The following is a 21914-nucleotide window of genomic DNA, read 5'->3' on the forward strand; positions in this document are numbered from 1 at the left end:
TTGTTGTGTTCTGCACCTGTTTTTCCTCCTTCTTTGCCCATACATAAAAAAGCCTATTTTAGTTACTCTTAGTTGCTTGTTTGTGCAATAAATCTTTCACTTAGTTTTGAGAATCTTTGTTTAGCTATGCGACATGAAACCAGTTTGTTTCAGAGTCAAGTGAGTCAAAGCTACCATTGGCAAAATAGATTAAATCTTCTTTCTAACAAGAAATCTACCCATTCCTTTATGTAAACAGTAACTTGAGCAAAATGGCAAATCAGAATGAGCATGATCTGTTCACTATAATTCTGACTATTTGTCAACAAAATGTGTATTATGCATGAGTACGTAATGTAAATTTGCAGTTTTAAAAAAATGGCCTTTGTTTTTTTTTTTCTTAAATCATTTTTGTGCTGGGGCTGCACAGTAGCTCTATTAGCACTGTCACCTTGCAGCTAGAAGATCCCCAGTTCGCGTCCCTTCCTGGGCCTGGGATCTTTCTGCATGGAGTTTGCATGCTTTTCCTGTGCATGTGTGGGTTTTCTCCAGGTACTATGGCTTCCTCCCACAGTTAAAAAACATGCTGATTTTAATTGGTAATTCTAAATTGTTCATAGGTGTCAATGTGAGTTTATTTATTTGTTTCCATATGTGGTCCTGCGATGTACTGGCGACCTGCCCAGGGTGTCCCCTGCCTTCGCCCTAAGTCTGCTGGGACAGGCTACAGCCCCCTCACAACCCTCATGAGGATTAAGCGGTGTAAAATAATGCTGGATGGATAGATAGATAGATTTTCCTGAGGAACTAAAATCTCTTTGGGGGGAGCCAAAAAATCCTCTACACAGGAAAAACCTGGCTGAAAGACAATCGGAAATGCTGCTTTCTAAATAACTGAAGATAAAAACTTAAAATTCTGGCCCTTAAAGTCCTTCAGTAGCAGCTGAGGAGCAACCAGAAACCCAAAATGAGTTCAAACTTTTCCAGATGTTCAACTGAATTTTACCATCTTTTGATAATTAACATCTTAAAGAAAGACAAGTCAAACAGAAAATGCTATACTCTAAACATCTACTAATGATGACTAATACAGAAACACCTAGTTCTACCTATCTTGTATTGTCTACCAGGGCTTACTCATTTCTACTGTACCACTGCGATGCATTGTTTGTAGTATTTTATGTTTATATTTTATCAGTTAATGGAGGTGTAAGTGTCTCGGGTGTTAACAGCTTGACTCCTATAATAGAAGTGCATGAGTTTAATGTAGCTTTTAATTGTAATGATGCTTTCAGTGTGCCTATAATGAGTCTCCTGCTTTCTTTGCATCCTTTCTCTCTAACATGGAGACTGAAATGAGCGGCTTGCAGTCTGTATGTCATCAGTCACATCACATTAATGATCTTGTGGTTTAATCAGCTGAATGGTAACATATAGCAACATTATATGGGCCAAGTAACATTTGGTTAATATTCTTTCTTGTTTACCAGTCATCCTTGATGCAATAATAGCCATTGTCTTTGAAGGAAGCATCAATGGAGGAGCAGAAAATATGCTCTCCTTTAGAAGCTACAACAAACAGCACTGGAATAAAAACAAAATTGACACAGCCGCACACTACAGTCTGTGTTGTGCCCTCTCAACATAAAAAATACTGCCCATTTACATTATGATAACCTATGTGCATTATCACCCTAACCTCCCACACCCAGGGCAAAGTAATTGTGTTGCCATGGAAACAGCGGAGGGGGCCTAAATTCTGAGCTGCTGAGAATCCATCCCATCTCGTTAGACGAGGCTGCTGCTGTGGCCACGTGGTACAAGATGAATGTTGAAGTCATAAATTAACCCACTCTTCTCTTTTCATAATTCAACCCATCTCATGCAGGAGCCATCGACTGTACGTTTACAGCGGACACAACAGTGCACAAACTACAGGCAAAATAAAACAACGCTGTTACAGAAGGCGAGGACTTTTAAAGGCACTTAGCTTTATTTTACTTAAGACTACAAGGTGTTTGTAATTGCTTTTAAGAGTGATAAATTATTCAGAGCAAAACATTTCGGCACTGAGACCAGAAATGGAGCTCGAATAGCACGGGGACCCAAACAGGGATGGATGTGAAAGCAAAGCTAAAATTACATCAAAACACCAGAGCAACTGAAGGTCACCGAGGAAACACACTCAATCCCTGAGGCTGAAAATGACTGTTGAACATCTAGTAAGAGAATTACATGTTACTTTGACTAAATTAAAGCTTATCTGGCACAAGCAACTTAAGTAGTGAGCTGGACAGAGGAATCTGACAGGAAAACAACACAGAGGTGCTGTTATGTGCCACTGTGAGAGCTGTATGCTCGGCTGCTTTGATCTGATCAATAAAATTAATTCCACTGCTCAATTAAGTAAACATCACAGGACAAGAGCGGCACTTACTGTTGTTTATATAATATTGACAGTTACCTGTATGGTGGCGAGCAGACATTTGTATTAATATCGTGTAAACAAACACGTAAAAAGCGAGCACAAAGGCGAGAACAATAGATCATCTTTAGCCAGCTGTAGCACATCAAATCAATACTATAAGGCAGGGAAGGGGTGGAGCTCAGCTTGTTGTCACTTGACCAAAACAACAACAATACGGTTACTCTTTAATAAATCTTCCCATCCTTCTAATTTCTTTTGATTTTCTGTCCTTCCAACAGGTCTTCGTCTCATCATCCTATCTGCTTGTGCCCTCCAGTAGTTCCTTCATGCCTCCTCTCTGCCCTTCTCCATCTTCTTCTGTCCCCATTTGAGAAACGCTGACCTGCAGACTCCCTAATGCGACCAATCAATATCACACAGAGGACAGCAGACTGCCGGACATACTAATATGACGACACACTTCCTGCAATGTATGCAGGCAGGCATCCCTTTGGCCATTTCTCCAAAGATCTCACACACACAGCATGCACGTACACACCCTACAAACCCAGAGTGATTGATCAGTTTAATTTAATGTGAACAGTTCCATATGACCCTGTGTTAAATAAGGCCTTCTCACTGTCAGGCAGCTCCTGTGGATGTCACAGATCATCGCTTCATCTATCTACAAAACCAACACTGATCCTGCCTGCCCTTCCTGCCTGACATTATGGATGCATGGTGCCGCGGGATGAGCTAACATGAGGGGCAGGGAGCATGCCATTATGCAGAAGCTTCATGTCTTTAAAAGGCTAATGAATCACTGCGATCAAAACGAAAGCCATAGGGAACCTGAAAGCTACAGTTTATAGATTTGCTGCTGGTTAACGGCAAATGCAGTTAATGAGGTGTTTTAGTGACTGTCCAACATGGCAAAACAGATCTTCTGTTTAAGTAAAGCAGCACTTTTACAATGCAAAATACTCCTGCTAAGTATCAAAAGTAGAAGTCTTAATTGTATAGTTAGAACACCCTATTGAAGTTTTGCACTAAGATATGGATTTTTCTGACACACATCAATGCATATGCAGCAATTTAATGCTGAGTGAAAAGTCAATAACTACGGCTATCAGATAAAGGTACATATTCTATGGATATGTAGTGGAGCAAAGATGTAAATCAATATGAAAATGGAATTGTAAAACAAAGGCAGTTCAAAACTGTACTTAAGCTCTCTATTTTTTCTTTGCACAAAAAAAAAACAAAGCAGCAGAAATAAAACAAAAAAATTGTGCACGTGACAAAAAGTTACAAACAAGCATCAAGCATCCATAGATTGGACAAAACAAACAAAGTAGAGAGCAGAAAAATAAAATATGATGGTTTAGGTGATTTATATATACACTCAACAAAAATATAAACGCAACACTTTTGTTTTTGCTCCCATTTTTTATGAGATGAACTCAAAGATCTAAAACTTTTTCCACATACACAATATCATCATTTCTCTCAAATATTGTTCACAAATCTGTCTAAATCTGTGATAGTGAGCACTTCTCCTTTGCTGAGATAATCCATCCCACCTCACAGGTGTGCCATATCAAGATGCTGATTAGACACCATGATTAGTGCACAGGTGTGCCTTAGACTGCCCACAATAAAAGGTCACTCTGAAAGGTGCAGTTTTGTTTTATTAAGGGGGTTCACTCCTCTTCAATGGCATGCAAGAGAGGGCACGTGCATATTAAACCACACTGCTGTTTAGTTACCTCCTATGAAAGAATAAACATTTATTTCTGTCTTGTATTCAACACTAGAACTGACACAATTATGAAAACAATGGTCACTTGACCACAAAGAATAATATACAGCATCCCTGCCTTTGGATTTGTGTGCTACTCACAATAATTAAAGCAGCAGTGCTGCCCCTAGAGGCAGGTAAAGATAGAGCAAAGCTGTGGTCCAGGTCACATGTTGTCCAGTGACTTTAAGGTCAGATTTCCCTCTGTTGCATCATGTATCTACAGACATTATATCTGTGTGTTTGTGTGTGTCCATGTCTGCTTGTGTGCACAACAATAAAAACATACTACAGCCGGGACACCTGCTTTTGGAGTTTGGTCTCACAACATAATGCAGACACCAGCATTTTATACCCACTATCTATTGTTTGTTTATAATTTGACTTAAACAGTGTCAAATATGGAAACTCATTTGTTCTTCCTACATCAGTGGTATGTGCTCAATTTTAAAATTTGCTTTTATGTATTTAAAAGTCTGTTATTCTCCAAAGTAGCTGTTTGGCAAAATTCATTTTACAAAACTCAGTAATTTTTGGCTGATATCTGTTATTTTCCCAAACTATTGATAAATGCGATGATCCAAGAAGTGCAGTGCTGCTGTGGAATGAATCATTTGTTCAGACATAACCACTGTTGCTACTTCAATACCATATCTGGCCCAGACACATGTGAAGGTGCAGGCACGACACAGACACACATACGTAGCCACAGAGGCAGCAGACAATTTTCAGTGGCCTGTTTCTACTCAGGTAAGATAAACGTCTTGTATGTGGAATGCAATTTTGTGCTGTTGTGCCTTGAGAACAAGGGATGAAGAGAATGAGTTATAAGGTGTCTGTGGAGTGCTCCTGTCTATCCAGAGAAAATATATTCCTCTAATCGGAACATCCTGCACCCCGCTGTCAAACCATTCTCTCATCCCTCATACGGACCATCCATGTCATAACCTCCACTCCTCCCTCACATTTATCACTCTGTTTTGTAATCTCTCTTTTCCACTCTCTCTGTCAGTTGGTGTTTGAGGGTTTGCCATTTCTGGTGTGCAGCCATCAGTGCAACAGAGAACTGAGAAGTCCACCTGACCACCCAGTGCACGATGAAGCACTGCATATTCAGCATCCACAGGCAGCGCTCCAACATCTGGAAGCACAGCGTAGCAACTGTTACTTAACTTTGCTTTTCTAAAACAGACTTTTCCCTTTTAGCATTTAATAAGACAATTTCACAAGCACCAATTGTTTAAATGGAGAGCATTCCGTTAAATGCAGCTATCTGCTACAAAACGCTTCAGGTTGAGCCCTAGTTTTAGTGTTGGCTGCTTGCCACTATGATTGATTTTTATACCTCGAATCAGCTTTTACAGACTGGACATCTCAGTGCTTGTGCTACCTGTTCAATAGCTTGTTTGTGTGTTAAAAGGTATTTTATTAAAAATTCAGTCCTATACTAGCCTAGCCATGCTAGCCCCATGTTTCTGATGGCGCAAGGGTCTAGGGAAGCTCGACAGGGAGGGAGGCGGGCTAAAAGGTTGTCTATCAAATCCCTCTGCAGCAATTGGGTAGGTATACAACCAATCAACGCAACGAATAGGCTGGCGTAGTTCCGAGAGCACCGGTGGATTGTGGCTAAGTCCCATTAGCTTCCCAACCAGCGGAGCCGCGGAGCCAACTGGTATATTAAGGATTTGCCATATCCCGTCGGCATAAGTCCAAATACGTCTTTCTTCTCAATGAAACACTTCAGTGCCGTCCTTTGTTTATCTTTCAAGTTGAATTTTAGCTTCAAATCTTTAAGGGCTGTGGCCAAAGCCGAGACGAAAGATAACTGTTTATTGTGCGCCGGTTGTTTCTGTCAGAATCGTCACACCTCTGTCGTCACTTGGTTACGCCCGCCTTCTGACTCTACACTTCATGGTGATTGGTCCGGCCAGTTTTAGGAGAATCCAGCCTCGAGCCTTATGGAGGGTAACTAGACCCACCCTGGCAGAGAATTAAATTCGTTGCCGTGGGTTGTCTAGCGCGGCTAGGCTAGTCCTGTACATAAGCCAAGTGGAAATTCTGCTGATGACCTGTGACTTGCATTGTCCCAATCTGAACCAGATTTGGCAAATTATAAATAATTGACAATAATAAAGCCTCACTATTTAAACAGTGCAAACAATTTTAAGACATAAAGACCACAGCAGCAAACATCCTATACTTAATATTGCATTAATTAGAATGTGTGCACAGCAAAACTGCATTTTCTTCCCTTTGTTGGCAGGGCAGACATTTGCTGAATCACTGTGTGCTGACCATAAATTTCATGCTGCATCATTTGAAGTCCACAACAAACTAAATGCTTCCAAGTAAAAGGGGGGAGATTTTTACAGCGCTGTACAACACAAACGTGATAAGTAAGCCAAATTAGCATGGGAGATGTGTGATCTGTTTATAGAACCTGACTGAGCCTAGAAATTCTGGCACAGAGTCAGACTCAGACTTTTAGTTTGTGATCATAATTATGCCTGAAGAATAAACCAACAAAACTGGGTTCAGCAGGAAAACAACAGCAGCAGCTATCTCTCCAAACCAAAGGTAGAAATGTTTCAGTTCAAGACATTCCTTTCAAACAACACTGAAACAATTCACATCTAAAATCAAGAGGCGCAACATCAAGTCATAACTTGATCATGACATATCAACAATTGTGATACTATTAAATTGCACCTCCAACATGGACACAGCTTAATAAATACAGCTCAATGTGGAGCGACGGCGATATGAAGTAAGAACAGGGCTCACATGTCTTCTCCACTGGGAGGGAAAATGGGGAAGAGAGGCAAAATCAATAAATTAAACTTCAGTTACATGTAAACAGTGTTCAGAGGTGGGGTTTGCTTATCAAATCAAATTTTAATGGATAAATGTATGCACCTGTGCCCAGCTTTGGGATGAGAAATCAAAAATAAAATGTTGTTACATCTTACTTTACTGAGTTATGAAAACAGAGATGTAGGATTCAAACTTAAAATATATTTTTCATTTCACTGTGACTTCAATAATCAGTTTAACTTTCCTGAGCTTAATAAAAACCTTGACCTTACAGGCAAAAGACAAAAAATAAGTATTCACATGAAGATATTTACTTTGAAATCATTTATTTTGTCCAAACGAATTACTGAAAGGCACGCCTATTTGAAACCTTTGTGTGTCTTTTTGTTGTCTTATTTGGATGGACTGTAATAAATAAAAGTCACAGTGTAGTCGGAGCCCAGCGATCAGACAACGTGGTGCCACACTGTGTGCTTTCAGCTCAAGGTCTCTGCATATCAGGTCACACTGCACACTTCACAGAAACACACATGCCTACGCACATCTATCTAACCAACACCAGAGCTGTAAGGAATCAATCTTTTCCTGCACAGTGAAGTGCACTTTGGCAGCTCATTTGCATCAGAAGAGAAATAAAAGAGCTACTGGTCTGTATTGAATAAATAATAGCTTAATCCCCAGAGTTCACCCAGTTTAACCACAGACTTTTCACATTCTCTTCTCTTTAGCCTTCACAGTGCAGTTTTTTCATCATACAAAAATAGCTGCAAGTGAAAGAAAGAAAACACTGCATTATGAAGTAGATCATTTCTTCCATCTATTATTCATGCTTCAGAGTTACACTCATGGACATCTTGTGGTGGTCCACAGCAGGGCCAGAGACTGGAAGCTAATGTATTTGTGAACATGCTCTGAAAAGCCGATACTGATGCACAGAAATGCGAAGTCAGTGAGACGAAATAGATACTGAGGTCTTTATTTAGTCTGCATCCACTATACTCTTCATGTAAACACGGAGGTGAAATTGAGAATGCAAGCTTGAGAGTCATATACAAACTTAGTTCAGCTAAAAATTGCATAGAGTAAAACATATATGTTACTATTTACAGTATCGTTTCAGCAGAAAGAGGGTGAGGCTGAAAAGAGAAGTTCACTTTAATTCACAGGTCCTCTGGAGGCTGCGTTTGAAGACTATCTTTGCTGATGGATGGTCTTTAAAGACAAAACTGTGAAGCATCACTTTGACTCTGACTCACTGTACGACTCTGGCTTTCCTACAGTGATGCCTGAAATACTTTCTGCAGTAGTCACATCGGTGTATGTTATGAATTCAGCGTTTGCTGACAGGTTAGAAAATGTAGGGTTTGTATAAGAATAAAAAACAGCTAAATAGGCTGTGAGATAAGTTTCTTTGACTGCTCAAGTGTAAAATAACAAAACAACTGAAAAAAGAAAACAATTGCTTATGTCTATGTTCATTGTGCAATGAGCCATTTTGAAGATCAAAACAGCTGTGACTTTATTTATAGCTATTATAATCACCAAGGTCTTGATGGAGAAAATTTAGATGTTTACTGTTGATTTCACAGCCCATAACGACTACTGTGGTTCTCCTGGCTTTTGCGTAGTTAATGGGCAAGGCATTTTGACTCATCATTAGTGGAAAAAGCACAGACACTGCATAGTTACTAACGACTTAATAATGACCATGAAACTGTAGCAGGAAAATGGGATTCAGTCATTTTCTATTTTATTATTACAGCTATGTTTTTCTTACTGTGACACAAAAATGTTCCCTTAGCTACATCTCCATGACAGTGTTGCTACTATTTAGAATAAGAACTCACAACAATGGCTGTGCAGTTCCACTTTGAAACTGCAGTTTTTGTTTGAGACAAACACTCAAAATGTCTCTCCCTTCAGAGCTGTGTGGGTGTGGTTTGATCAGATTTGATAGACAGCGCTAGAACCACAAGCAAAAAATCCAATTCTGTCAATATATTTAGATTCGCAAAAGCATAAACACAGGCAACAGCGCCTCTTCTTCACCGAGCCCCACCTGCTTAAAACAGTCAGAACAGTACAGTCAGAAATACTTGATGTGAAATAACCCAAATGCTTATGCAGGAGACCAGTACTTACAGAAAAGAGCTGCTTGACTAAATATATACAGGGTCATTAATTGTCAATCAGTATATGTCAACCTGCAGGCCTCTAATTAATTTGTAGAATCAAAATCATAATTTATCAATAAAAGACAACAACTACATATTTCTCTTAAATCCTTCAGGCCTATTTTTATCCGTAGTAACAGTGCTCCTATAGTTGGACAATGAATTTCCCCGTTCTGACCCAAAGACTGCCACTAGTGCTACAAGTCGTAATTTCTGTAGATGACATAACGGCAAAGTCACAGCTAACTTTCATTCACCATCTGCCTCTACAGCTTGAGTACAACCCACCTCTGCTCTTACTTCAATCACGTCTGCGAGGTAAGAAAAAAAAACAACCTCTGATTCAGGTCAGGCGGCTCACTGCCAAGTATTATGCAGCAGAGCACTCAAGGTTGCTTTAAAAATCTATGAGATATTTTCGCCTCTGTCACAAAATTAGTAACTGACAGGAAACTTCATGCCAGCAGTCAATCAAACTGACAAACCCGGTCAAACGCATGGTAAGGGGTGTGCATGTGTGTGTGTTTTTGTTGCATCATTCAGGTTGCCGAGGCTGTGCTGTGTCATTTCTGAGCACGTCCCCGACTGTCTCCCCCACCCTGCGACTTCCTCTGTCCACCTTCAAACCCTCCTTCACATCAATAATGGAATAACACGTGCTAACGGTGAACGCTGCCTCTCTTAAACGTAATCTTAATGAGTCCTACTGCTGCTCTGAACGGCAGGCCGGCTGATGTTCAGGGGGAAGAACAATGACTTCTTCCACAACCACACCAGGCAACTCTCAATTAAGCCCATCTAATGCACTGAACACCCACACCGAGCATGCAAACACTTCAACATATGCACACACACACTGCAGACTGTCAACATGGAGAGGAAGGACGGGGGCGGATGAGGAAACATCACACTGTGAACATTTATTAAAGGAGACATCTACAGAGGGTCAAGATATAAAGAAAGCGGTGGGGGGGGGAGAAAGAAAGACATTCAGTAGGGATGGGCAGCGAGAAAGAGATTTATCTGTGTGTCCACTGCGCTTCCACGCCACAGAAAAAACAACCTCACCAAGCATGCATTAGTAGCAGGTTGGCATGCTTTTACATCATAAACCGTTGGTTGCTTTCCCAAATACCAAACTGCCCACATCACTCATAAACACACACACATGCACACACACGCACAAGTACGCATGAGTTGACTAGTGGACAGAGTGGGCCAAACGCAGTTCTCAGCTCAATGGACAATCCCAGAGTTAGGAAGGGTTTTTAGGTCCAAGCAGCTTACCCAATCATTTATCAGATTAATACTTTTCATGAGAATAAACCAGTCATAGAGAGAGACATATGAAATGTGTTAAACTGTGCTCATCTGAAAACCAAAGAAATATTGCATAACCAAAGGTCATCCTGTGTATGTTTGTTTGTGTGTTTGCTTGTGTGTGTGTGGGCATGTGTGTGCGTGCATTCGTATTAGTGCTGCAGCTTGTGTAAATGTTAAATCTGAATGAAACCATTAGGATAAATAAAAATGTGTTTGGACTTCTTGGGCGTTGAGGCTCCACTGAAACCACACTAACTGTAATTTAGCAAATAACAGCTTATATTTAATGTAAGGCTGTGATATATCATTGCAGGGGCAATGCAAAGAAAAGAAGAATGCTGTTTATAGAGTTCTTTGCAGTTCCTGAATGCTATTATTTCCAATGAGTGGGTGTAATAAATTATTTTTCCTTCAACATATTTCCGCTGTTGTAATAAGACAGCAAAGAAAATCAAAACAAACCCTACAGCTTCTAATTATTTTGTCATTTTTAACCACAAAAGCCATGTATTTGATAGTACCAGCTTCCTAAAATTTAAGATTATTTTTGTCATTGTAAACAGAATACAGTTAAAAGAGGTCACATTGGAATGGAGCCAATTGAGTACAAAATGACCAACAGATGAATCTATGATAAAAAAAAAATATGAGTAGCTGCACCCTTAGTGTTGTGAACTCAGTTCTTCTATCGTATCTGGACATGTTGAGCTGTTGTGAAGTGTCTTACATTGGAGTCGAGCAGATCAAGGCTGTCCAGGCTCTTGCTGCGGTGAATGCGGCCTTTGATGCGACGCAGAGAAGGTTTCCCCTGGCTCATGGGCAGCGAGAGGGTGGAGGTGGCAGGCATTGCCATAGCACCAGCACCACCAGTAGCACCTATAGGCCCATCTGAACAACCAGGGGCACCTGAGGGGGATGTTTCTCCATCTTGCGGGGTCACCCTGCGACAGAAAGTCAACAAAATGCATATTCACTGTAATTCAGGTACAAACTGTGAGGTCAGCAAGGTATAAGTGAACAGGATTCCTCTGATCACTGAAACATTTAGCCACAGCCACACTTTTCCTGCCTAATGTCATGAACAGGCACTTTAGTAAAAACATGCAGGAAATCTAGTTACCTATTTCCACAGACAAGAAATCTCTTTGTAGAAATGTATCTATGTTTACTAGGTTTCTCTTTCCTTAGTCAAACCCATACTGGCATCACAATACCACAGAGAGCTGACAAAAATCAGGGCACTTAAAGCTGCATTAATAAGTATGAATAAAATATAAACAACTGGTCTGTTTTGATTCGGTCTCGCTGCTCATCTGTGCCATTTTCAGCATCGTGTGCTTCTTACCCAGCACCAAATGAGACACAGTGAGATAGCTGGCCAACATCGTGGAGCACTTAGCAGCTAAAAAGCAACATATTTCCTTTGGGAGTTGACAGAGACCTAAACGGAGTCAAGAAGAGCACAAACTACCTATAGAGGAATGTTGCTCTGTGTCTGCTGATTAGATTTACAGGCAACAGTTGCTAACATTCTGATAGATCAAGTTGAACAATATGTCAAAAGTCTTACAATGGACTGGCAACCTGTCTAGTATGTATCCTGCCTCCTGCCTGGTGTTAGTTTGGATAAATTTCAATCACTTGCGACCCTCTACAAAACAAAACAGGTATAGGTGAATGGATAAATGGAAAATACGTCAAAGTTGCAGAATTACTTCCCGTCAAAATAACAATAAAGCATGTTCCAGCACATACAAATATACAGAACCTCACTTGAATTCACCTGTTAGATTTCATTTTAACTTTTATGAGATACAACTTGTAACCAGATGAACAGCTTTTAGTTTCCCAGTCATGACACAGATGGCACAGTTGCCCCACATTAATAGATAGTACAAGCATATCTAAGACTTCTGGGTATGTCTTAAAATCTTGAATGTTTCTGATGTTGCATAGCTTGTGGGCTCAACAACTTGACGTAACCACATCCATTAAATACCACGCAGTTCAAAATGAAGACGATTTCTCCCAAGAGCAAACCACACTACCCACAGTGCTACCAGGAACTGCTGCATCTGAGGGAAAACACAAAGATGCCTGGAGGGTCAAAGTGACATAACTTTCCTCTTGCTGTCTTTACTTTTTAAAGGACATCCTCTCCTGTTGGCTGTAGCAAGTGTGAATAATTGGGCTGAATGTCAGCGGGTAGCCTGCAGATGGAGACTAGGTACGGAGCATCCACTTGTCTTCTATTATTAAGCCACAATGAAGCTGCTTTGTCTCTTACATGCATGGCTGAAGGGAGGGGAATTCCAAGGTAGTTTAAGGCGAATTCAGACCATTTTTAACCTATTGCCTTAAAATACAGTTCTTTCAAAGTTCTTCGAAAATGTCGTGAAATTTGTAACCCTACATGCATCTGGTTTATAACTACGAGAAACAACAGTCAAAACATGTCAATATGACACAAAAGATGGACGTAGCCATCACAACACATGCATTGGATTGAATACTGCCATTCTAAAGTCTGAAGTTTGGAATTTGGTTGTCGGCATCTTCTTTTCTTTTTTTTAAAAGAAGATGTCAAAGAGAGGGGTAGAACTGACAGAGAACTCAAGAAAATCCCACTTTCTATATAGTATTAACTTGTCAGACACAAGGTATGTAAGCACTAAAGCATAACCTGCTTTACTGTCTAATTTACTCTAAGAGGGACAATAATTTAGAAAATGAACATAATGCTATGTTGAACTAAACTTGAAACTAGCGACTGAGACCATAAATTAATTGAGATAGTGTTTACTTAGGTAGTAAATTGAATCAAAAATAAGATTGAAAGAATCAAGATTAAGGCATTTCTGCATTGCCTTCACTTTTCAGACACTCTTGGTATGTACTTTGGGTGACCAAGACACCTCTTTTTATGGTTTTCACTTTTTTACAACTGTGTAAATAAACATCTTTCTTCTTCTGACTTGTCCTTTTAGGTGCTGAAAAACTATGGTGGGCATTTTTCACTGTGTTCTGACAGAGGAAACTGTAGTCAGTCTGTAGCATAAGCTGCAGATTAATCATTAATGAAAAAATCATGAGCTACAATGCTTCATGACCTATGGAAGAGAATATCGATTATATGTTGTTTTTCTGATGTATCATAATTATAAGCCATAAATCAAAGGTTTGTGCCAAAGTATTACAAAGTGTTAGAGCTGACATTGTGAGAGTCTTCAGTGAAAAAACAAATAACAACCTATTGACAGTCTGTCAGTCTCTCAGCATGGAACTCATTCAGTGGTTTTGATGTAAAAACAATTGATCTGACACATTCAACAGGTGACTGTGGGACAAAAACAAGCAAAAGATGGTGGCAACACATACAAAGATGTGGAAATGCTATAGCCTACCCAATCCTTTCAAAAGTCCTTTTACACAGTGTCTGGTTTTAGGGAAATGCTATTTGAACACACAAGGAAACAAACAACAATTCATATCACAGTTTTCAAATTAGGTATTTATTTTACTTGCTTCATGGTTGATTTTCCCCCTTTAATCTAGGAAAAATAGGTTCAGAGAATCCAAACATGCAAGAGCAACATAACATTGATGGCTAACCACCAATCATCAAAAAAATATATAATGGGCTTTATAATTTTAATGCTGTTTATTCATTGTACATTGTACGCTAAAAGGCCTCAATGAGTCCAATGTTGTTCCAGACAATACAATGCAATAATGCTGTGTCCACCTGTGTCTGATCATTTGTTCCAGTATTGTCACAGCTTGTACAGTAAGCACTTTTCACTCGCATTTAAACCTGCTGCTCCGTCAATACATGTCGCCTTTGCTTTTATGTCCACTAAAGGGAATGGATTTCAAAATGTGTCTATTGATAGAAGGTTCAATAAAGACAACAGAAAGAGTGCTTCAGCTACAACCACACACTTAGCCAGTCAAACCTGTAAGCCAACTTACCACGTATTCAATTAAATATACATACATTTTGTTTTTCATATTTTCCCATTCCTTTGTCTGCAGCACAGTTTTGATGTGCAAAAGCAAAAAACTCGAGGTAGATCAATAGCAGCACAGTGTACAATAGCTGCATGGTGCCTCAGTAGAATACTTCTTAGTTAAGACGAACAGCTTGGAGGCCTGTTTTGTATCGACTGTGATTCATACCAAACGATGATGCTGCTGAGCCAAAATAGACGTGGTGATTTACTACCTAGATGCCACGGAAAAAAAATCAGTGCCAAAGCATGTGGTAGACACTGTGCCTGGTTGTACCCTGTATCCTTTAAAAGAGGACGACAAGAAACAGAATGTAATAACAAAAATACTATTATTATTCTTAAATATTTTTAAAAAATGGGAGTAAGATTAGTCAAAATTGAAGTTCTACATCTTAACAAGATGTAAGAGTCGTAACAATTTCTCAAAAAGTTCTTCAAGGTTGCATTTAGTGCACAGAGGTGCTTCAAGCTAAATGCTAACCTCAGCGTGGTTGTTCATAATGACAATGCTAACATGCTGGTGTTCAGCAGGTACAATTTTTAGTATGTTGATCATCTTAGCTTAGCATGTTAGCATGCTAGTATTTGCTAATTAGCACTACATACAAAGTGAACACTGAAGAATCACCAGAGCCGTTACAGTTTACCGTGCAAGGTGTCTTTGCAAAATTTAATTGCAATTCATCAACTCGCTGTTGAAACAGTTTAGTTTTGACTGAACTATCCACGGTCCAAGTTCTAAGTTGTAAGCAGTTCTGAAATTATATTTACCACTTTCTCCAAAATTACAGGCAGCTATGGATAGAATGTTGCCAATAAAGACTTCTGCAAGGTATTGTATCTTTCAGTCTCAGTGCAGGAGTGCTACAGTATCCATGCATTTTGTGCCTTTCAATCCATGTCCTCTACTGTGACCTGTACCTGATGCAGCCAGGACATAGAGTCTAGAGAAGCCCAGTTTCTGTCACTGTAATCCCAGAGCTACCTTTACAGAGGGATTTCACTCACTCGTTGAGCAGCAGCTTATGAAGCTCTATAGGTTTAACAACTCCATTTCTTAGAATGAAATGATAGGGACTGTTCCTGGGTGATGGTGTACAACCCGTAGGTCAATCTGCTAATCCCACACTAAAGCCCTTTTCAGACATGTGATACAAAACATTGCTGGCTTCATCAATCTATTCAAGTGGCGGGATTCTCTCATTCAGACAAGTCACCTTCACGTTAATGTTCTTCACAACTTCATTTAGACAATAACGGATAAATCCGCGGTATGTACGTGATATTTGACATATGCTTGAGGTTGGACAATGCTGCAAGTGACTTAAAATGCATGAGGTCATAGCACCTACTACACATGACAACACTCTACTTCAGTATGCCTGTCCATTAATACAGCTGCATGCAGTTCAGACTTGTGGTAGGCAAATGGTCCAACTTTGTAAAATTACTGTTGCAACATTTTGGGAAAAGTGATCAGACATGAAGTCAACACATTTAGATGCCGTCAGATGAAAACAGAGTGAATGTCTAAAAGATGCTTAAAAAATAGCATCACAGGTGAGAAACAGGAGAACTGACAAATCTGGACTATTTGGCTCAAGGATGCAATGCATCAGTGCTTCCGTGACACTGTGTTTTATAATATGAATATGGTGCTAAATTATAAAGAATGACTGTCACTTTTAATAACATTTTACATTTAGTTTAGTTTTTGCACGATATCAGTCCAGTTCTGCATTACACTGGCAAAAAATATATATACATATACCAAACACTGGCCAGGAAAAATGAATTAAAATAAAATAAAATGATTCATAATTGCTGAGTAATTTAACAAAATAACATTTTCTGACACAATACAGACTAAAAGACGATCACTACTTTTTAGCATTGCAGTGATTACAGACTATTTGACTCACAATGGACAGTTTTAACTAAAAAAGTAATGCAGTGAATTGTAAACAAACCTTTATGAGTAAAATCAATGAAGTTGCCCTCTTAAGAGGGCTATTTTACCCTTTGTTTTTCTCTGTATTTTACAGCTAATGAACTAAAAGAAGTGCACACTTTATACGTAATCCACCTACATGCTGTATGTACATAAAGTCAAAAACTGTGTTTGTTGATTTTACGATCCAAACAAGCAGCATAAACAGGGTCGAAATACAACCAAGCAGAACACCAGAAGGACCAGAAGTATGACTTCTCACTTGCTGCTGGCCTGTGAATGATTTATCATCAGTGATGCTGCAGGATTTTAGGAGGATATATTGAGACATGCAAGCCAGTGGATTAGACACAGTCTGGCTGTTTGTGCAGACAGAAGTTAGATTCACTTTTCACTGCCTCTGGAGAAATATGGAGAAACTCACAAACAAGCTGGAGTGCGCTCATAAAGCGTATCTAAAGTGATCCCTTCGGTGCAAACAACAGACAATGTGAGAATCTTACAGCAGAAAAATAGAGAAATAACAAGACACATTAAGCACTAACTGCAGCGAGAGGTGAAATTTATTAATATTACATGAGACTTCAGCTCAAAATAGAGTATCTCCCCCCTGCCCTGGATTTAAGAGATCACTGGCAAAGCTTTAGAGATTACCTCATCCCAGAATCCCAGCAATGTATAAATGTTAATTGTAGAAATTATAAATTATATTAGAAAATATATTAGATGATTCATTGATTAATGCATTAGCAGTGAAGTGTTCATTTAGTGTTAGATACAGAAACACAATTAAATGACATTATATAAAATGAGCGTGTGAATCCCAAAACATAATGAAACGTGGCATTTGCTATTGCACTTCTGGGCTACCACAGCACAAGAACATCAGTAAAACACTTTAAAGATCAAATTTGACCTTGGAAACAGTAATTGTCAAAAGAACACTCTTGACAAAGCTTCTATCTAGGAGCCATGCAGGAGCTATCAATCATTTCACTTAATCTATAATTTCATCAGCAGTTGGAGTTTGCCCACTTGTCTCTGACGCGGGCAAACGTAGACGCCTGACATCCAGGGCTGAGGTTCATAAAATGGTGATCATGGGATATGATCAAAACCTCCACAACAGTGACTCAATGGACCTTGTCGTGACGCTCAACCATTGTTTTCAAGGTCAAAAAATAACTCTGACCACCAGCTTTAGAGGCAGTAAGGATAAAAAGTCCACAAGACCTTCAGACATAATACAAATGTGAATCTGCACAGTTCCATGACAGTCGATCAAACCCATCCGCTGATGAGAATCATGTTTAATGATTCAAGGTTTCAAAACAGCCGCTACATGAATGTTGCGTTCTCATAATTAAAGGTGGTGTCAGACAGAGACACGTTACGACATCTTGCTCGCAGTGCCGTGGAGAGGGAGCGCGGCTGCTGCTCTTGTGAACATGAGTGTTTATGACAGCTTAACTTTTTAAATACACTGTCATGGCTCACTGTGTCGCCATGGTAACCACTAAAACCACAGAGAGACACTTGATACAAGATCTGATTTTACTGGTATTTGTTTCCAGAGTTCCCACTTCCCACAGAACGATCAATGAAGAAAAAACTACACTGGAGTAACAGCAGCTTCAAAGTGCTCGCGGTCACTAAAAATGTTGATGATACCAATTTTAAAAACTTCTGTAATAATCATATATAACCAGGCAATTCTGCAATTTAGTCACATGATCAAATTATGCTATGTTGATGTATAAAACCATCTAACGAGCAGAAGAATACACTATGTATCAGTAGTTATGGTCCATTGCTTAGACTTCCACCACAGAATAACAGTGTGACATACAGCATGGTTAGAGGCTTTAAAAATATACTATTACATTAACTATTAAAATGTGTTATTTTATGTACCAGTACCTAAGAATCAAATCAAATCAATCAGAACACAGACAATGTGAAATTAACAACAGTGTAAAGTCTAATGTCAAGATATTTTTCACTTAAGATGACATTGCAGCAACACTATTTTTGTTTTCAAGGTCAAATAAATCAACATTCGAGGTCATATTTCCTATTCTACGCAGTATAGTATATGCAACAATTACCCAAACAGATTTTAATGTCAGTCTTTGAATGGATAAAGTGCTGTGAAAAGACTAAAGGTCAAAAAATAACCATTAATAAGTCTTACTCATCAATTACCTTCATACTAAGTGCAGTAAACCAAAAAAACTGTAACAAACATTTGTCGTGACCACTGTTTATCTTTAAAACAGCACCGGTGCACAAGTAAACTTATGCACATATTATCAGAATTTGGGCTGACTCAGTGTCTTCTGTCTCTTCTTGTAATCCCAAAGTGACTCCTAAAACCAGGACTCTGTGGGAGCTTCACCATCTGCTGCAGGACACCTGTGTTCTTCTTGTTGTCGAAGACAGATCATCATGACTCTCGGTTGTTGCCATCTAATTACAAACCACCCCTGATGATACTGTGTGATGGAGAAGTAGCTGTTATTAAAACCCTTAAAATACTTTGTTGAACTTGTAGTAACTAGTATATTTGCAACTGGCATCTTCTATGGGTGTAAAAGAGCACTTCCGAGCTACAGCCACCTGTTAGCTCAGAGTTATTACGGTATGACAGGTCTTCAGACGGGAAGCACTTTGCAGGGCAACTGGTTTTGCTTAGTGAGGACTACAGGGACAAGAGCAGGTGCATCTCATCCTGTTCTGACAGTTCCACCTAAGCAGTAAAGCTCCCAGTGTCACAAACACACTAGAGGTATGATCTCATTACGGATTCCCTGTCAAATCTTTGTACAACTACAGGAAATGTCTCTCTGCTTTATCTTCATCAACAACACACTGCTCTCCAACCAAAATGTTAAACAGAGTCCTTGGATATATTTGCATCCAGGGATTTATCTTTGTTCAGATCCTCACTGGACAACACTGGTGCACCCAAAATAGCTCCACTGACTTTTCCTCTCTCCATTTATACTCCCAGACCTTCTTCAAAGGAGCTTTTACCCAGCCAGTGTGTTTTACTGTCCAGATAAAAATAAGCACTTACCAGGGCTTCTATTGCACAGGTGGGACAAATAAAAGTTGGGGAAAGAAGACAAAGAACCCAAGACTAAGGGAGACAGGTGAACAAAGCATGAAGCAACATGGTGCTGAGAGGCAGAGGCTGATGAAAAGGGCTTAAAGGGAGAACGACCATAATGCAGAGGGACAAAAGACAGAGGGACACTGTCAGTGCATGGCTCAGAGGTCACCCTGACTGCTTCGTAATGCCTGACTGTTCAGCTGGAAGTGATGGCGGCCGATGAACATGCATCATTTTGCTCCTGGGTACCCCTCCTACTTCAGGGGACAAGTGGTGACAAGAGGTGCATGACACATCCTACTTGATCTAGATAACCCCGATGACCCCCCCAACAGAAAGAATGAAACAAATGACTAATATGTTGGACGGCTAAAATCATCCTTGGAAAAGTCTGAGGAGAAAGAAAACACATGTCCAAGGCTGCTGTTTACTAGCTGGAGTCTGTAAGTCCTTTGAAAGCCACCTGGGTAGAGGAGGACGACGGAGCTGAAAAGCTGTGGTGGGATCAAAACTCTGATTAGGCCAGACAGGCCTGACAGATGGACAGACCAGATTAGGCATATAGACGTGTATCAAACAAGGCGGGACAACGGTCATGTCCGAATGCTGTCTGACCCCTGCTGAGTGAAGGGTAACAGGGAGGTCAACGGCTGATTTTGAAAAGACACAAGCATGAGTTTGCATGTTTAGGCTTCATATGGTATTTCAGCTCAGTAACTAGAAGTACTGCACAGTGTGTTTAAATTACTGTTGTGTGTTTTTCTAAGACAATTTTCTTTGATTGATTTGATGTTTGATGTCAGTATGCTAACAACATCAACTTTCAAAGACATAAAACCTCTTCATAGTCAACTAATCTATAACAGTGGCTCACCTAACTTTGTTGTCATGTCATTATTATAGCTTCTTAATGTGGCAGAAACCCTTAAAATAACACGGAAAAGTCTCTTTTTTTACTTACACAACAAAGTATTTGAGGAAATAGCTGCAACTTTATCAGTTCAAGTAAACTACCATATTTTTATCCTATTCAAAACATCCATGTCTCATTATTGTTTTGGGGGTTGTATATTAAAAGATATCATGCAAAACTAATCCAAAGTTATATGAATATCCAGCAATAGAAGGTGACTCTAGATGTGTAGTCCCACATTTTTGATTGGTCAGTTTTCAATCTGAAACAGAGGACACAAGTTTAAAAAATAGGGATAATAACTAAGGTTCAAACACTTTGTAAAACCTCTATTACTCTTCAGTATAACGTTGTTGTATCATGTTAAGAAAAGTGAAATGACTCAATTATGTAACAATAGAAACTGTGAATGTTTACAGATGGATATAAATATACTAAGCAGAGGTAAAGGAGGAGAAAGAAAAAATTGGATCTCTGTCAGACAAAAGTGGACTCCCTCTGCTGTGTCCTTCTCTGTTTGTGGGACGGCAGTGATGGATTCCATCTTGTCAGTCCCCTGTGAGCCATCGTGACAGTCGAGAGCCACCAGAGGCCGAGAACGTGTGACTCACAGATTCTAAAAGTCATCGCTGCTCCGCCACTGACTCTGACTGGAGACAATGAGTCTCTGATAGGCCTCTGTTAACATCACAGCCGCCAACAGGCTCCTTGAGCAGTGATTACCAGATCCTAATTTAGGCTCCGCATTACATGAATGGAGACCTGCACTGTGTCACAACCACAATCACAGTTAATGAGGAGAGTTGTCGTTTTATATCACTGGTTACTTCACGATTAAGACACCTAAGGTAAGGACAAAACCTTGGAATGCACGACGGTTCATTTGCAGGCTGCTGTAACAGGGAGGTAGAGATAGCTCAGTAAGGTATGCACCTTATCAGCTAAATACGGTTCTATATTCTTCTAAATATTTCAGTACTGGTGCCATTACAGGGTTTTTCCTGCCTCACAATGGCACTCTGACGGGTGACTACACACAACTGTAGATCGGTCCACGTAGACTAAAGAGTCTATTGCCATTTTTGAAAGAAATCAATGCATTTTCCTGTTATTTCTGGTCACTGAACAGGGACTCAGGATTTTCTTTACGTGCTGGCTAAAACCTGTTTGGTGAGAGCAAAAAAAATCTTCTATGTTTGGAAAAACAAGCAATGCAATACTTAACTCTTGCTAAATGTAGATTTTTTTTGGATAACATACTGCAGGAGTAAAATAATTCCTACATAAATTACAATACAAACTGAGCAAAACTGTATAGTTGATCATGAAGTAAACAAGACTAATAATCTTATCTTGTGTCAGATTAATCTGGCAAAGGTTTACATGATAAAAAAATGACATTATCAAATGGTTTCAGCATTAAA

The 21914-nt window shown here is 39.6% G+C and overlaps 1 protein-coding gene across 11 annotated transcripts in view; it reads right to left on the minus strand.

The window, feature by feature from the left end:
• Nucleotides 1–21914, minus strand: part of tjp1a (tight junction protein 1a) — a 101774-nt gene that overhangs the window by 73242 nt on the left and 6618 nt on the right. For all 11 annotated transcript variants that reach the window (XM_022194757.2, XM_022194755.2, XM_022194756.2 and 8 more), the window contains exon 2: nucleotides 11226–11439. In XM_022194757.2, coding sequence (XP_022050449.2) covers nucleotides 11226–11439 — 214 coding nt within the window. The remainder of the gene's footprint in view (nucleotides 1–11225; nucleotides 11440–21914) is intronic.

This window comes from Acanthochromis polyacanthus, chromosome 2 (assembly GCF_021347895.1).
Source record: "Acanthochromis polyacanthus isolate Apoly-LR-REF ecotype Palm Island chromosome 2, KAUST_Apoly_ChrSc, whole genome shotgun sequence".
Taxonomy (NCBI): Eukaryota; Metazoa; Chordata; class Actinopteri; family Pomacentridae; genus Acanthochromis; species Acanthochromis polyacanthus.